Raw genomic sequence first — 16,024 nt, 5'->3', positions numbered from 1 at the left:
ACATAAGCGACAGTTATCCAGGACTAGAAAGCCCAAATCCGGCCCATCCGAGGCCAACCCAGAGTTCTACTCCCTGGGACCTGAAACTCCAGCCTCTCCCAAATCCTCCGTTTGACGTCTGAGAGACGGCTCTAGGTGGCCCAAGCCACCATCCACTCTCTGATTGGCCGATCGTTTTTTTCCCATTCGCTAGAAAGCAAACGCCGAGCGAAGCCCATTGGCTGCGCCGCCCGCGGGCCTCGGTCCGTTTGGAAAGCCGCTGGAGGCCGCGAGGCGAGGGGGCGGGCCGGGGCGCACCGTTGCCGTGGTTACCCGGAGGCACGTGTGCAGCCCCGGAAGCGGCCGGGGGAAGCTGCTCCGCGCGCGCTGCCGGAGGAAGCGCCACCGGGTCCGCTCCGTTCCCAGTCCGGCTGGGCCATGGAGTCCATGTCTGAGCTCGCGCCCCGCTGCCTCCTGCTTCCCCTGCTGCTGCTGCTGCCGCTGCTGCTGCTACCGGCCCCGAAGCTGGGCCCGAGCCGCGCCCGGGCGGAGGAGACCGACTGGGTGCGATTGCCCAGCAAATGCGAAGGTGAGGGGGCGGGGCCGCGGGGCGTAGCCAGCCCGAGGGGCGGGCGGGGGCGGGGACTGTGGGGCAGGGTCTTGGAATGGCAGGTCCCGGGGCCGGGGTCTCACCGACTCTGCCGTGTGCTTGGCACCGGTAGGTGCTGGGACTCCCGAATCAGCTAGAGGTCCGTGCTTTGGGGCCGGCCAGGCGTAACTGCTTATCTAGCCTGGAGGTGGGGGTGAAGGGAAGGCTTCATGGAGGAAGCCTGCTGCGAAATTAAGAGTTGGCCAGGAAAAGGAAAGTGCAGAGGAGCCTCCTCCGCAGAAACCACAGAAACGGAGGCAGGTGAAGAGGCCGTGCAGGCCGAGAAGCCAGAGAGCGAGTTTGAGGAACTGAAAAGCTCCATATGACTCAGAAAAGGAACAGAAACAGTCCCCATAGTACCTTCACTACAGCCTAATTTATGTATGGGTTTTTGTTCCCTGAAGACTTGGTTCAAATATTTATTGGCAGACACACACACACAGACGCTTTTGGAATAGTACGATTATGTGGAGGTGTGATTATATGAAGGCTGTGACTTCCCTGTGTGTGATTCTTTTGCTTCTTGAGGACAGGGACTCGGCTGCAAATATCTAACGGCAGAACAAAAACATTTCTTAACGCTTTTGGAGTATATACATTATATGGAGAGGCTGTGAGTGTGTTTGGAGGCTCAGAGGATCACTTTGTGGAAGCATAGGGCCCAGAGGAGATTTAGGTGAAGGAGGGAGACAAGGAATCCTCAAGGACAAGAACCCTCAAGACACAGGAGTGGAAGCGACAACTCAGGGTCCTCTCTTTGTCCTGCCCTTCACTTGCCGGTTTCCTTCCCAGACCTTTGCAGTCATTCCCCCTCCTTTCTCCATTCTAGCTCAGAGCACCCCAGAGTATTCTGGAAATCCACTTTATGTTAAGTCAAAGCCTGCACCAGGCTAGATCTACCCAGGCCAGATGTTCCCTAAGCACTGGGAAGCGGGGCGGATGGGTTGAGACACATAATCCTTGCATTTGAGCAGTTAAAATTGAGATGGAGGCAGGGCACACAGCTCAGTGGGTAAAATGATTGCCGCACCAGCCTAAGGACCAGAGTTCAGAACCCCAAGAGAAGCATGGAAAAACAGATGATGCTTTGTTCGTGCGCCTGTACCTCATCGCTTGGGAGACACACATGGGAGCCATTCTGGCGAAACCGTCATACTGCAGGTTCAAGTGAGAAACCCCGTCTGGAAAAAAAAAAAAAAAAGATGCTGAACAGTGTCAGGAGACACCTCTGGCCTCCATGTGCTTACCCACACATGAATGCATGAGTGCACACGCATTCACACACACTGTAAATACACAACACTTTGTTTTTAAGTGAGATGCTCTGGAGATACGTGAGTCCCTGGAACCGTGCCTGTGAAGGGTCTCACCTGTGCCAGGCTGCTTTCCCTCCACCTTCTTCTGGTCCTGGGAGTTTTGTGTTCGTCTTTCCATTTGTTTGTTTGTTTGAGACAGGGTTTCCCTGTGTGTCCCTTGCTGTCCCGGACCTCAATTTGTAAACCAGGCTGGCCTCTAACTCACAGAGATCCACCTGCTTCTGCTTTCTGAGTGCTAGGACTAAAGTCATGTGCTACCACCAGGCTCTTCCTCTGTTTCTTTCTTTTTAAATTTTTTTAGGGGTGTGTGTGTGTGTGTGTGTGTGTGAGTGAGTACTCTGCCCATATGCCTTCATGACAGAAGAGGGCATCAGATCCCATTATGGTTGTGAGCCACCATGTGGTTGCTAGGAACTAAACTTGGGACCTCTGGAAGAGTAGCCAGTGCTCTTAACCTCTGAGCCATCTCTCCAGCCCCCTTCTTCCATTTCTTCTTTTTTTTTAAAAAAAAAAAAAAGATTTGTTTATTATTTATACAATATTCTGCCTGCATACCAGCTCTTACTATAGATGGTTATGAGCCACCATGTGGTTGCTGGGAATTAAACTAGGACCTTTGGAAGAATAGCCAGTGTTCGTAACCTCTGAGCCATCTCTTCAGCCATCTTCTTCCATTTCTTATTCACAGTTCAGGAAGCTCATGTCTTTCCCTTCATAGACTCAGAATCACAAAGCTGGTGAGAATCTTATATTCATCCAGGCCTAAACTCATTTTGTAACCAGTGAAGATTAATTTACAAAGGATTTTTCAGCCATGAAGTGGTTTGGCAAACTTTGACCCTTAGACTCGTCTTAATACTGTATTTATTTATGTTTATTAGTATTGCATCTTTGTTGTTAATTGCTAGCTGTTGTCTGGCTCAGAGAGCCCGCCTTAGGGTTTCGTAGTCTCAGTGGAACAGGCCTCAGCACAGAGGAAGGAGAACTTGCCCAGAAAAAGTGGGTGGCTATCCATGAGGGCATGGGGTCTGTGTCATGAGTCTCCCCCAAGTCTGGTTCTGAGAGATCGCATGCTCTCGCGCCTATGCGCGCGCACACGCGCGCACACACACACACACACACACACACACACACACACACACTGTGGGTGTCTTGAAGAAGTGATGTTTGGCAGGATGGGAATGGTTGTAGTTGATGTTGATAGGTATGAAAGAAAGGATTTCGAAACCTTCATTTTCTCCCTCCTGGAATACCACAGCTGAGGCTGTGGGAGAAATGGGCAGAGGAGCCAGAATATGCCGAGTGTGCCAGGAGTGCAGAACCTGAGTGGGGAGGGAGCCCAGATGGTCCAGGATTGTCCAGCAGAGAGGTGAGAACCTTGCTGCATTGGAGACTCTGAGATCACCAGCTTCTAATTGGGGCTCTTGGGTTCCAAGTTCTCCGGCATCAGTTAGAGCGCTTGTTACATAAAACCTTATTGTTACAAACCTTCAGGGGCCTCCTCTTGTTGTTGCTCCTCCTCCTCCCCTCTTCCTTCCTCATGGACTCTATCAGTACTATAATTAGCAAGCATCCATCACTGACCGCAGACTAGGGCAACACAGGAGAAATCCCTTGACAACACACACCCCTGAGGACCCCACTAAGCTGGGTCTTACTGGGATCCCATGGAACTAGTTCAGAACTGCCCTGTGGAGATTTCATGTAATGTCAGGAGACAAGTCAAGAGAAGCCTCTAGAGGGCATTAACCACTTTCCCCAGGGCACCCTGAGGGCAGTAGCTCCTTGGTTAATTGGAAACACCCTTTTGCACTTTCACACTGGGCATCTGGACAGGTGGGAGGGACCTTGTTTCCCATCTCCTGTCCCCAGTGCTCGGCACACAGGCCTTGGTTGATAACTGCTCGCAGAGGGTAGGAAGAAATAAGAAAATACACGCACACAAACAGTAGGCCTCTCTGGAGCAAATTATCTTGGCAGCTGAGAGTGAGAGCTGGTGACGAACACATGAAATCAGGAAATAAGGCAGCCATGAAGGATGTCTCAGGGACAAGTAGAGAAGTTTCATATGAACTATAGATGATTCCCATTAGTTTCTTGAGTCCCATAATTGTGTTGTAGTTACACAGAAGTTCGTGTTCATAGGAAGTACATTATGAGGTATTATTGTTTATAATGTGTAATTATGGAGATAGATTATTAAATATTCCATACTGCACAGCAAATCATTAGCAGTTGTTGAGTGGAGCAGAAGAACACAATTTTTCATTACATTCTCCGCTTATTGTGCATGAATATTTTATTTTTAAATTTTATTCACATTTACTTTTTTGGGGGGCGGCTGGAGAGATGGTCAGGGGCAGGTATCACAGCGTGCGGTCGGTGTTGGGCAGAGGACAACTTACATGAGTCTCCGTGTGTGTCCTGGGGCAGTGAGCGCCTTTACCTGCTGAGCCACCTCTAGCCCAACTTCATTATTTCTAAAGATTTGTCCTGTATGTGTACATTTATCCGCAGGCATGAATGCATATACGTATGTGTGCACACCTCATTCATGCAATGCCTGCTGACGCCAGGCCAGAAAAGGGCATCGCTCCCCTGGCACTAGAGGTAACAGATGGTTGTGAGCTGCCACGTGTGTGCTGGCAGCAGGACCCTGGTCCTAGCTAAGAGCAGTGAGTGCTGTTAACCGCTGAGCCGTCTCTCCAGCCCCCCTAACTGCTTATCACTAATCTTTAATTTTGAGACATAGTCTCAAGATGTAGCTCTGGCTATCCTGGAATTCGTTAAGTGTGGAGGGCTGGTCTTGAACTCACAGATGCACCTGCCTCTGTTTCCTGAATGCTGAGATTAGAAGGTACATGCCACCACGCCTGGCTGTGTTTTGAGATTGCCCCTGTTGTGTGTGCTGCCCAGGCCGGCCTTGAATTTAGGAAGTCCTTCTGCTTCAGCTTCCTAAATGGTTCAAGTTAGAAATAGTAACTGTGCTGCGGCTTTATTTTTCTTTCTTTCTTTCTTTTTTTTTTTTGAAGTGATGGGACTTGAGGCTGGGAATGGACATGGGATAGTGCACTGTACTTGTGACCTGGAAGTAATTTCCAAACAGAATGCTGGTTTGCCCCAGGCCAGGAAAGGCACCCACCTGGGTTTGTTTGACTGCATGCTGGCCTCCCAGAAGAGGCTCTGCACTCACCAGGCTGTCCCATGGCTTCCTCCTCCAGTGTGCAAGTATGTTGCAGTGGAGTTGAAGTCCGCTTTTGAGGAAACTGGGAAGACCAAGGAAGTGATCGACACAGGCTATGGCATTCTGGACCGGAAGGCCTCCGGAGTCAAGTACACGAAGTCGTAAGTAAATGGGGACTTAGGGCCTGGCCTGCTTTAGTTTTGTTTTTTCGGGGGAGGGTTTGGGGAATGAGGGTTGTGGTTCCTATTTTTGTCCATCCAGGGAAACCTGTAACAAAGACTTTGGTCACAATAACAGGCCCAGTTTGTCCGTTTATTCTGCCAGTAGCAAGCTAGGTGACTCTCACGAAGCCTTTCTCTGTGTCTCAAATTCCTCATCTAGAAAACTGAGGCTGACCCCAGTGTGGTGGCGCAGGCCTTTAATCCCAGCACTGGGGAGGCAGAGGCAGGCAGCTCTCTGTGAGTTCAAGGCCAGCCTGGTCTACAAAGTGAGTTTAGGACAGCCAACACTACACAGAGAAACCCTGTCTTGAAAAACCAAAAAGGAGAGGCTGATGACAGGCAGGAGACCAGATGACTCCCAGCCACTAGGGTCTTCTCTCAGACTAGTGTAATTTATTAAAAATTGTTCACATGGGATAACCAGAATTTTGTTTTTAATTAGTTAATTACTTAAGTGAGACAGTGTCTGTCTTTGTAGTTCTGGCTGTCCAGCACTCACTCGGTAGACCAGGCTGGCCTCAAAGTCAGAAATCAACCTGCCTCTGCCTCCTGATGTGTGCCAGTGGGATTACCAGATTTTTATTTTGCCAGATACAAATACAAAAAGCAAAACCAGCTTCTGACAGTTAACATTATCCTTTCATAGTGATGTGGGATGGGCTGGAGAGATGGTTTAGCAGCTAAAAGCAATGCTTGCTCTTTTGGGGGTCCTGTCCAGCACCACACAGCCATCTGTAACTCCAGTTCCGGGGACTCCAACACCCACCTCAGGCCTGTTCAGACAGGGCATGCGCTTGGTAGGCATACAAGCATGCAGGCAGAACACCCATACACATAAGGTACAAGCAAAAGTTAAGGCGAGACAGCTTGTGGTTAAGAACACTGCTTGCCCCTCCAGAGGTCCTGAGATCAGTTCCCACGACCACATGAGGACCTCCAGCCACCTATACTGGAATATGACATCTTCCTTTGGCATGTTACTACCTTCCTTTGTACATGAAGATAGAGCACTCTCAAATAAACTTTAAAAAAAGAAAGTTAAAAAAAATTAAAGTGACATAAGAGCCAGCAGGATGGTCCAGCAAGCAAAGGTGCTTGCCAACAAACCTTACACTCACGCACAGATGCAGCACAGATAAAACATAACTTTAACAAACAACACGAGGGTGCGGGAGCGCCAGCGACGCCCTTAGATAGTGCTGATAGCGAGGCGGTAGTGGCGTACATCTTTGCCCAGCACTCAGGGGAGAGGCAAGCAGATCTCTGAGTTCGGGGCCAGCCCCTAGGACAAATAGGGTTACACAAAGAAACTCTGTTGTGAAAAATCAACCAACCACCACCGCCAACAAAAAGCGGGTTTTTGAAGGTCCTAATGCTGCAACCCTCTAATACAGTTCCTCCTGTCTTGGTGACCCCAGTCATTTTTGTTGCTAGGTCATAACTATAATTTTGCCACTGTTATGAACACAATCTAATTATCTGATACGCAGGAGATCTGACATGCGACCCTGTAAAAGGGAGTTCAACCCTCATCAAAGGGGTCATGACCCACAGATTGAGAGCCACGGCCTGGAAAGCACTTGCTGCTCTTCCAACAGACCCAAGTACAGCACCCATGTCAGGTGACTTACAAACCACCTATAACTCTAGCTCCAGGGGATTTTGGTGCCCTCTTCTGGCCACATGGGTTCGCCCATACATGTGACATACACACAGACACACACACACAACACCTAAATTAAAAACATTTTTTTAACCTAAAAAAAAAAAAAAAAGACATGTTTTGCCATCAGAATGATGGTGAACTGTCTAGGCACAGTGGGCATACCCATAGTCTTTCACTTGGAAAAAGGCAAAGGCAGGGAGGTTACTGCAGGCTGAGTCCTCCTTGGTCTACTTCCAGGCCGCCTGGAGCTCCATGGTGACAGGACAGAAATCCAGGCAAACAAGATAAGTGCTGGCATGGTGTCTGAAACCTGTAGTCCCAGCAGCTGGGAGGCCAGGGCAGGACCATCGTGGGCTTAAATGCATGCCCAATGTGGGCATGGTGGTTATCGTAAATTACCTACTCGCAGGATCTGGAATCCCCTGTGGGAAGGGCCTCTGGGCTTGTCTGTGAGGGATTATCTGGATTAAGGCTGCCTCTAGAATTCCCGAGGAGGCTCATCATGATTACAACCATTAATTATGCAGCAAGACCTTCCTTTGAATTTATGAGATCAGGTTTCTCTGTGTAGCCCTGGCTGTCCTGAAACTTACTCTATAGACCCTGGCTGGCCTCAAACTCATAGGGAATCTTCTGCCTCTGCCTCTCTAGTGCTAGGATCAAAGGTGTGGGACACCATATTTTTGGTGTGTTAATTAAGTGAGTTAATTAAGTAGACGGCGAGCCAAAGTGAAAGAATAAATAGCAGGAAGGAAGGAAACCCAGCATTAAATCAGGTGCATTTAATATTCTTGGCACCTACATCAGGCCAGGCAGAGTGGTGCTCACCTCTGATCCCGAGATGGAGGGTGGGGCTGGAGGCAGCCTGTGACTTCCTCCTACCTCAGGCTAGTCCAGAAGGTGAGCTGCAGACTCAGAAAACAGAAAGTGATCATGGAAGGCACCTGATATTGACCTCCGGCCTCTGTGTGTGAATGTATGTGTGTGTGTCCACATACCTGCACACATGGACTTTTTACACACATAGACCACACACATGTATCAAAAAACAGATGGCTAATACACAGGTGTGGTGGCACATACTTTTAACTCCAGCACTCAGGAGGCAGAGGCAGGAAGATCTCTGAGTTTGAGGCCAGCCTGATCGCAGAGTGAGTCCAGGACAGCCAGGGCTACACAGAGAAACCCCGCCTTGGAAAAATACTACTACTAATAATAAAAATGTGGGAAAGACCTGTTGATGCTGTCTTCACTAATAGTGACAAGTTAAGTCTGTTTTTTTGGGTTTTTTTTTTGTTTGTTTGTTTTGTTTTTTTAAAAGGTACATTTTGCTTCATAGGAAAGAAGTGGAAGAAACAGACCTCGTGTGTACCATGCGTGGTAGCCTGGATTTGATCCCCAGGACCACAGATTGTTTTTTAAAAGTAGGAGCTGGAGGGATGGCTCAGTGGTTGAGAATACTTTGTGCCCTTCTGGAGGCCCCGGGTTCAGTTGGCAGCACCCGTGTCGGCTCACAGATGGGTTTAGGGTGAGACTCGGTGCAGCGCCCTTGGCTGGCTGGTGCACACACCCTTCCCTTAGAGCTGTTACCCTGTTGCCTCTCTGGCCTGTGCTCCAGCCTTCAGAGCCCCCAGGCCGGATGACCTGTCTTTGCAGCCCTGCCTTCCTGTTGGTGAGATGTGCAGGTGTTGGGCCGCAGGAGGGAAGGACCACAGCCCTGGGGTTGGGAGAACTCAGCTGCTCTCGCGCTGCTGTCTCGGCAGGGACTTACGGTTAATTGAAGTCACAGAGACCATTTGCAAGAGGCTTCTGGACTACAGCCTGCACAAGGAGAGGACTGGCAGCAACCGGTTTGCCAAGGTTGGCTTTGTGCGTGCGTCTCATTCCCCCTGCGGCCAGGCCCGCGTGAGTCTGTGTCTGCTGGTGTGTGTGTGGCTGCTCGTGCCCAGGGACCTTCCTCCTTTTCTGCCGTTGAGTTCTTGGATAGCTGTTTGTATTCCTTACTGAGCCCTGGCTCTACAGCAGCAGAAGGTGTTTTATGGTGTTTTGGGCTTGTTCCAGGTTCCAGCTCCATGTCAGGCACAGGCAGAAATGCCCTGTGCCAGCAGCTCACATGGGTATCAAAACCACTAGGACTCAGCAAGGTTCTCACAGCAGTGTGTCAGGGGAATTGCCGGAAGACAGACATGATGGCACTATAATCCCAGCACTTGCCATCCAGATGGAGGCAGGAGAGTCAGGAGTTCAAGGCTAGCCTCAATTACATAGCTAGTTTAAGTCAGGCCTGGGTTACATGAAACCCTGACTTTAAAAACAAACAAGCAAACAAACAAACAAACATCTGGCAAGATGACTCAGGTTAAAAGCATTGGCAGGGGGTAGAGAGATGGCTCAGTGGTTAAGAGTGCTATCTGTTCTTCCAAAGGACCCGGGTTCAATTCCCAGCACCCACATGGCAGTTCACAACTGTCTGTAATGCCAGTTTCAAGGGATCTGACACCTTCACACTTAATGCACATAAAATAAAAAATTAAATAAATTGGGGCTGGAGAGATGGCTCAGAGGTTAAGAGCACTGGCTGCTTTTCCAGAGGTCCTGAGTTCAATTCTCAGCCACCACATGGTGGCTCACAGCCATCTGTAATGGAATCTGGTGCCCTCTTCTGGTGTGCAGGCACACATGCAGACAGAACACTGTATACATAACAAATAAATAAATAAATCTTTTAAAAAAATTAAATAAATCGTAAAAACAAAACAGACATTAAAAAGTTTGGGTTTTTTTTTTGTTGTTGTTGTTGTTTGTTTTTTTAAAGCATTGGCTGTTCTTCCAGAGGTCCTGGGTTTAGTTCCCAGCAACCACATGGTGACTCACAACCATCTATAGTGAGATCTGGTGCCCCCTTCTGTTGTGCAGGTGTACATGCAGATAGAGCACTTGTATACATAGTAAATAAATCTTGAAAAAAGATAATGGGGGACCATGATTGTCAGTTCCTCCTGTGAGCCACTGAGAACCACTTCCTGAGACCCCGGCCAGATGCCTGCCTACACGGGTGCTTGTCCTGGAGAAGGAGCAGGTTACCGTAGGCTCATATTTGTCTCTGTGTCTTCGGTGCCTGCCACCCACATTTTCCTCCTTTTGTCCAAGGATGTCAGCCATAGCCCCTGAGGCTGCTGAGCATTTCAAGCAGAAGTTTTAGATTTGTCTTTAAAACTTAGATGAATTTGGTTAGTTGATCCCTGATTGTTTTCATAAAAAGAGTTTCAAATTATTTTCTCCTGCCCAAGTGCAGGGTGACTCACCTGTCCACCTCAGAATTTAGGAGGTAGCATGACCTGAACTTGGAGGTCAGCCTGGGCTACATGGGAGACAAAAAACGCTAGCAAACTATTAGAAACAGTTGTTAGCCAGTAGGGCACAGGTGTAGTATGTTGTGCCTGTGATACGGTACAGTGTAAACAAAGAATGAAGCTGGGCAGGGGCTTGCGCACTGGTAATCCCAGCACTCGAGACACAGAGGCAGGTGGATCTCTGAGTTCTAATCCAGCCCGATCTACATAGCAAGCTCTAGACCCAGTAGGGCCACACAGTGGGATTCCGTCTCCAAAGCAGTGAGGAGAATTACAAAGTGCAAAGCCTATGGCATACTACTGTTGATGTAGAAAAGCTCTATGTGCGTGCGCGCATCCGTGTGCGTATGTGTGCGCGTGCATTCATGTGTGTGTGTATGTATTTTCCCAGTCTGCTTTTCATGGTGTGGGAGCTAAAGCCAGGGCCCTGCACATGCCAGGCTGACACTTAACCTCTGCGCTACCTCCCTGCCCCGTATGTTTGTGTGTGTGAATTATCTCTAGGAAAAGGGAAATGTAGGTAGTGCGTTATCTCTGGGGACAGTGGCTACCTAGGAATCCAGTCCAGTTTTTTCACAGCATATTGAGTCCTTTAGGCCTCAGTCCTGTTCTGTTCTCATCAAGGGAAGACATGAGCTAGGAAGAACTGGAGCAGAGAGTGGGCCTGGGTACAGAGCCCTTAGAGTAACAAACTCTTGCTCAAAGTGGAGAGATGGCTCAGCAGTTAAGAGCACTTACTGCTCTTATAGAGGTCCCGGGTTTGGTTCCCAGCAGCCATCTGGAGGTTCACAGGCACCAGGCATGCCCATGGGGCAGGCAAAACACACATAAAGTTAATGAATCTGATTAAAAATAAATAAATTTGCAGCCCTCACCCAAAAATGTTTACACTGCCCTGAGTGTATAGGTATATCAAATAGTATAGATATCAGGTAGTTCTTAGGCTAGGGAGGTGGCCCAGCGAGTGAAGTGTAAGAACCTGGGTTCAGATCCCCAATACCCCATAGAGCCAGATGCTGTAGGATGTGCCCAGCCTGGCATGGTGGCACATGCGGCAGAGACAGGTTGACCTCTGTGAGTTCAAGGCCAGCCTGGTCTACAGAGTGAGTTCTAGGACAGCCAGTGTTGTTAAACAGAGAAACCCTGTCTTAAAAAAAATAAAAAACCAAATACAAAATAAAGGGGCTGGAAAGATGCCTCAGAGGTTAAAAGCACTGATAGTTCTTCCAGAGGTCTTGAGTTCAATTCCCAGCACCCACACCATGGCTAATAAACATCTATAAAGAGATCTGGTGCCCTCTTCTGGTGTGCAGGCATATGTGCAGTCAGAACACTGTGACTAATAAATCAATAAAATAATGTGCTTGTCATCCCAGTGCTCCTGCAGCCAGGAGGGAGGTGGGCACCGGAGAATCTCCATGAGCTCAGGGGCCAGCTAGCCTGGCATATGCAAACGAGCGAGTGTCCCAAACAGGGTTGAGGGGGAGGACCAGCAACCGAAGGTTCCTTCTGACCCCAGGTGCACATCCGAAAACACACGTGTGCACAAAGATTAAAAGTGAAGTAAATGGAGGCCAAACAGTTGCTCAGAGTGGATTTCTGAGATTACAAAATTTACGATTTCGTAGTCATGAGGCTGAGAGCCTCAGCTTTTCCTATATCCGGATGCTGCATTGCAGGCGTTTGTGCAGAGCCATCTCAAAGCATCACAAATTCCGTCCCTAAACCAAGTCAGTTACAAAAACCAGTTACTGAACGCTTTTTATGAAACTTAAGTCTGGTTTCTATGAATCTCAAACAGTAGAGTTTTTTTTTATTTGTTTGGGTTTGGTTTTTGGTTTTTAGAGACAGAGTTTCTCTGTATAGACCTGGCTGAAATGGCAGTTTTGTTTGTTTGTTTTGAGGCAGGGTCTCTCTGTTATGTATGTAGACCAGGCTAGCTTCAGACTCTCCGAGATCCTCATCCTGCTTCTGTCTCTCAAGTGCTGGATAAAAGCATGCATCACCATGCCTGGCTTATTTTTATTTTTATTTTTGTATTTTGAGATAGGGTCTCACTATATCCTTCTGGTTGGCCTAGAACTCTATGTAGTACAGGCTAGCTTTGAACTCACAGAATTAAAAAATCCATGTCTCTGTCTCTGGAATCCTGGTATTAATGACATAAGGTGCCACTCCCAGCCTAAAACTGCAATTTAAAAAAAAATAACCAAAAACCTCAAACATTGTAACATAATAGAGCCAAAAATATTTATTGATACTTATAATGAATGGTGGTAGGAAAATATTTGAAGTCTTTGTTTTCCATAATTAAACCATTTTGTTTACATAAAAATACCCCGCCACCATTGAAGGAGTCAAGGACATCTTATTTCTGGGAAAGAAATCTAAGGTCACAAGGCCAGAGAGCAACAGCAGATAGGTTTGACCATACAGGGTGAGGGAGCAGGGCAAGTTGTGTGTAATCAGGGGTGATGGAGGCCAGCTTCAAAGAGCGAGTGAGGTCAGGGCCAAGGGGAGCAGCTTCAGACGGATGGCTGTCTTCGTCCATCCTCAAACACCAGACAGAGGGAGGTGGGAGGCAGAGATGGCGCCGCGCCGCATGTGCTCACGCCTGGTCGCCTCTTCCAGGGCATGTCGGAGACCTTTGAGACGCTGCACAACCTCGTCCACAAAGGGGTCAAGGTGGTGATGGACATCCCCTATGAGCTATGGAACGAGACCTCCGCCGAGGTGGCCGACCTCAAGAAGCAAGTAAGGACCCTTCAGCCTGCTGTAAGCAGTGGGTTGGTAGGACTGGCTGTCCACTGAGGAAGGCCACCAGGAGCCATTCCTTTGTTTATTGGAGATAGGTTTTCACTGTGTAGCTCTGTCTTACCTGGAACTCACTGTGTAGACCGGGCTGAGCTCACACTCACAGAAATATGCCTGCCTTTACCTCAGGAGGGTTAGGTTAAAGGCGTGCCCCACCGTGCCTGGCACCTTCTGACTTTTGTCTCAGTTTCCTCAGGCAAGTCACTCCTGCCTGCCTCTCTCTTTGTGGGTCGTGGTGTTGGAGCTGGGTGCCCTGGAGAGAGTTGGGTGCCTGGCCCCGCCAGTCTCTGGTGCTGTCTTCACAGTGTGACGTGCTGGTAGAAGAGTTTGAAGAGGTGATTGAAGACTGGTACAGAAACCACCAGGACGAAGACCTGATGGAGTTTCTGTGTGCCAACCACGTGCTGAAGGGCAAGGACACGAGTGAGTCGGGGCAGGAGGAGGAGGGCAGTGTCTACACCACCTGCTCTCGCTCAGGGGGGCAGGGCAGAGGGCATTTTATCCTCAGGGAGTTGATGGGATGAGGGGAGGTGATGGCCCCAGGCACAGGCACGGACCTGAGCCTGGTGGCCACCGTGGGGCAAGTGAGTGACATGGAGACGGGTGGGAGGCACCCACTGTAACTGCTGCTCCCAAGCAAGCTGGTCCTGAGGCCTTTCTGCACCTTCCCTCAGGTTGCCTGGCGGAGCGGTGGTCTGGCAAGAAGGGGGACATAGCCTCCCTGGGAGGGAAGAAGTCCAAGAAGAAACGCAGCAGGGTCAAGGGCTCCGCCAGTGGCAGCAAGCAGAGGAAGGAACTGGGGGCCCTGGAGGGGGATGCCAGCCCCGAGGAGGACGAAGGTGTGCAGAAGGCATCCCCCCTCCCCCACAGCCCCCCCGACGAGCTGTGAGCCTGACCGCGTCTTGAATTAAGACCCCTGACTTCAGAGCCGAAGAGCATGGGACAGGGCTCCAGCAAGGATGGCTGTTATGCCAGCTTCAGGTCTCCTACCTTGGCTGTGCCCTCTTCCTTCCCTTGAGCAACAGCAGGAAGTGGAAGGATCTGGGGTGTCGGGAGATGCCACCCCCAGAAGGAAGAAGAGGATGTGCAGAAGGCAGCTCTCTTTCTACACAGCCTTCCCCTCACGGGCTCTGGGTCCAACCCATCATCCCCAAACTGTGACTGCTGACCTGGAAGCTGAAGAGCATGAGGCACATGAGATGACTTCCCCCAGCATCCGGTCTCTTGACTGGCCAGTACCCTGTTCATCCAGAGGGGCACAGCCCACGGAAAGGCAGCAGCATGCTCTTATGCTCGGCCCTTGGTCAGGTCTCGAGTTTCAGAACTTGCAGGGTGAACTCAGGAGGTGTGGCAGAAGGGGCTGAGCAGGGCTAGAGCCACTCCAGAGCCTGTGGTGAGGGCACCCCCTCTGGCCCCACAGGGAGGCAAAACTGCAGCCCCAGCCACTCCGTCTCCATCCACTCCCAACACCTCGTGCTCTGCCCAGCCCCCCTCCCCAGGGCTACCGGAGTAAACACCTTTTGGCCTTTTGGTTAGGTTCCTGGGTCCTCTCAGCCTCCAGAGTGTCCCTTGTCTCTCGCTTCTCCCTGCCCAGAGTGTCCCTTGTCACTCGTTTCTGCCTGCCTCCCCCGGTCCTGGGGGCTTCGAAGGTGACATGCTGGCCCCCTCAGTGGAGGCCTAACCTGCCAGTTACTAGGAGCGGGTGCCGGGAGTACCCAAGGTTGGTTTGGGTTCTATCTGGTTCTCAACCTTAATCATGCTGCGACCCCTTAATATGGTTCCTCATGTTGTGACCCCCAACCATAAAATTATTTTTGTTGCTACTTCATAACTGTAATTTTGCTACTGTTAGGGATTGTAAATATTTTTGGAGACAGATGTTTGCCAAAGGGGTCGAGATCCACAGGTTGAGAACTCCTGGGTTAAAGGTAGGTGGCATGGGGTGAGGCCACGCACGGTGACTGCCCTGGCCCCCAGCTGACCCTCATAGAGCAGCTGCCTCTGTTTTCCAAGGTCCTTCCTGCTCCATTCCCTGCGCCTCTTGTGCACTGAGTCCTGGGCACCTGGCTGCCCTCCTTCCCTCCCTCTCTACCCCAAGGCCTTGCTGTGCGTTGTGTAAAGTGTTTGCAGGTCACCACCAGCTCCTACCGGTCCTGTCGTGTTCTGGCCTTGCCTGTCCTTGGACCTTGCTCCTGAACTGATCACATTTGGTCCCTCTGCTCTTCCTAGTGGTTGTATCTGGACACTCTCCTAAACGCCCTGGTCTCCCGGGCAAGGACAGGAAGGCTGCCCTCTAGGGCAGGAGTGTACACGCCCCTAGCTGTGACGGAAGAGCTGGGATGCCACGTAGGTAGGTCACGGCAGGCTGGTAGCTACGGTGTTGACAGCTGAAGAGCGCGTTCACTCTGAGCCTTAGGACAGGCAGAGTTCTGAGAGCTGGGCTCAGCCGATGACCCAGGAGCCCGCCCGTTACAAGTAGTAGAGCTGGGGCTTTCCAGGGTCCACGCTGCCAAGGCCCCTTCCCTCCAACCCTGGCACTCACGTCCACCCTGAACTGCTGTGGCTTCTTGGCCTTGACCCACCACCACTCTTAAAAACACCCCGGTGGTGGCGCGCACCTTTAATCCCAGCACTTGGGAGGCAGAGGCGTGTGGATCTCTGAGTTCAAGGCCAGCCTGGTCTACATAGTTAGTTCCAGGCCAGCCAGGGCTACACAAAGAAACCCTGTCTGAACTTTCTGCCATCACCGCCCAAAAAAATGGACTTTTGAAAACACCAGGACAGTTGATCCCAGCAACTTGGAGGTGGAAGGCAGGAAGGTTGCAATTTCAGGCACTACCTG

General features: G+C 50.2%; 1 protein-coding gene across 2 annotated transcripts; it reads left to right on the top strand.

Annotated features, from left to right (window-relative positions):
* The first annotated feature begins 323 nt into the window (after positions 1-323).
* Positions 324-15,013, top strand: Cnpy3 (canopy FGF signaling regulator 3). 2 transcript variants are annotated; one of them, XM_021640166.2, is made up of 6 exons: positions 324-568; positions 5,166-5,289; positions 8,779-8,875; positions 13,000-13,122; positions 13,488-13,605; positions 13,857-15,013. In XM_021640166.2, the coding sequence occupies exons 1-6, from the start codon at positions 418-420 to the stop codon at positions 14,069-14,071; spliced, it is 828 nt and encodes a 275-aa protein (XP_021495841.1). In that variant the 5' UTR covers positions 324-417; the 3' UTR covers positions 14,072-15,013. The 2 variants fall into 2 exon arrangements, with proteins under 2 accessions (XP_021495841.1, XP_060225539.1); XM_060369556.1 differs by lacking the exons at positions 324-568; positions 8,779-8,875.
* Positions 15,014-16,024: the final 1,011 nt, after the last annotated feature.

Source organism: Meriones unguiculatus, chromosome 16, assembly GCF_030254825.1.
Source record: "Meriones unguiculatus strain TT.TT164.6M chromosome 16, Bangor_MerUng_6.1, whole genome shotgun sequence".
Classification (NCBI taxonomy): domain Eukaryota; kingdom Metazoa; phylum Chordata; class Mammalia; order Rodentia; family Muridae; genus Meriones; species Meriones unguiculatus.
Note: the sequence above shows the minus strand (reverse complement) of the source record. Positions and strands in the feature narration are given on the sequence as shown.

Bases quoted from the DNA above. Each gene is read 5' to 3' on its own strand.
- Cnpy3 (XM_021640166.2), top strand. From the start codon at position 418: ATGGAGTCCATGTCTGAGCTCGCGCCCCGCTGCCTCCTGCTTCCCCTG. The intron at 569-5,165 runs GTGAGGGGGCGG...TTCCTCCTCCAG, and splicing joins ATTGCCCAGCAAATGCGAAG to TGTGCAAGTATGTTGCAGTG. The intron at 8,876-12,999 runs GTTGGCTTTGTG...CGCCTCTTCCAG, and splicing joins GCAGCAACCGGTTTGCCAAG to GGCATGTCGGAGACCTTTGA.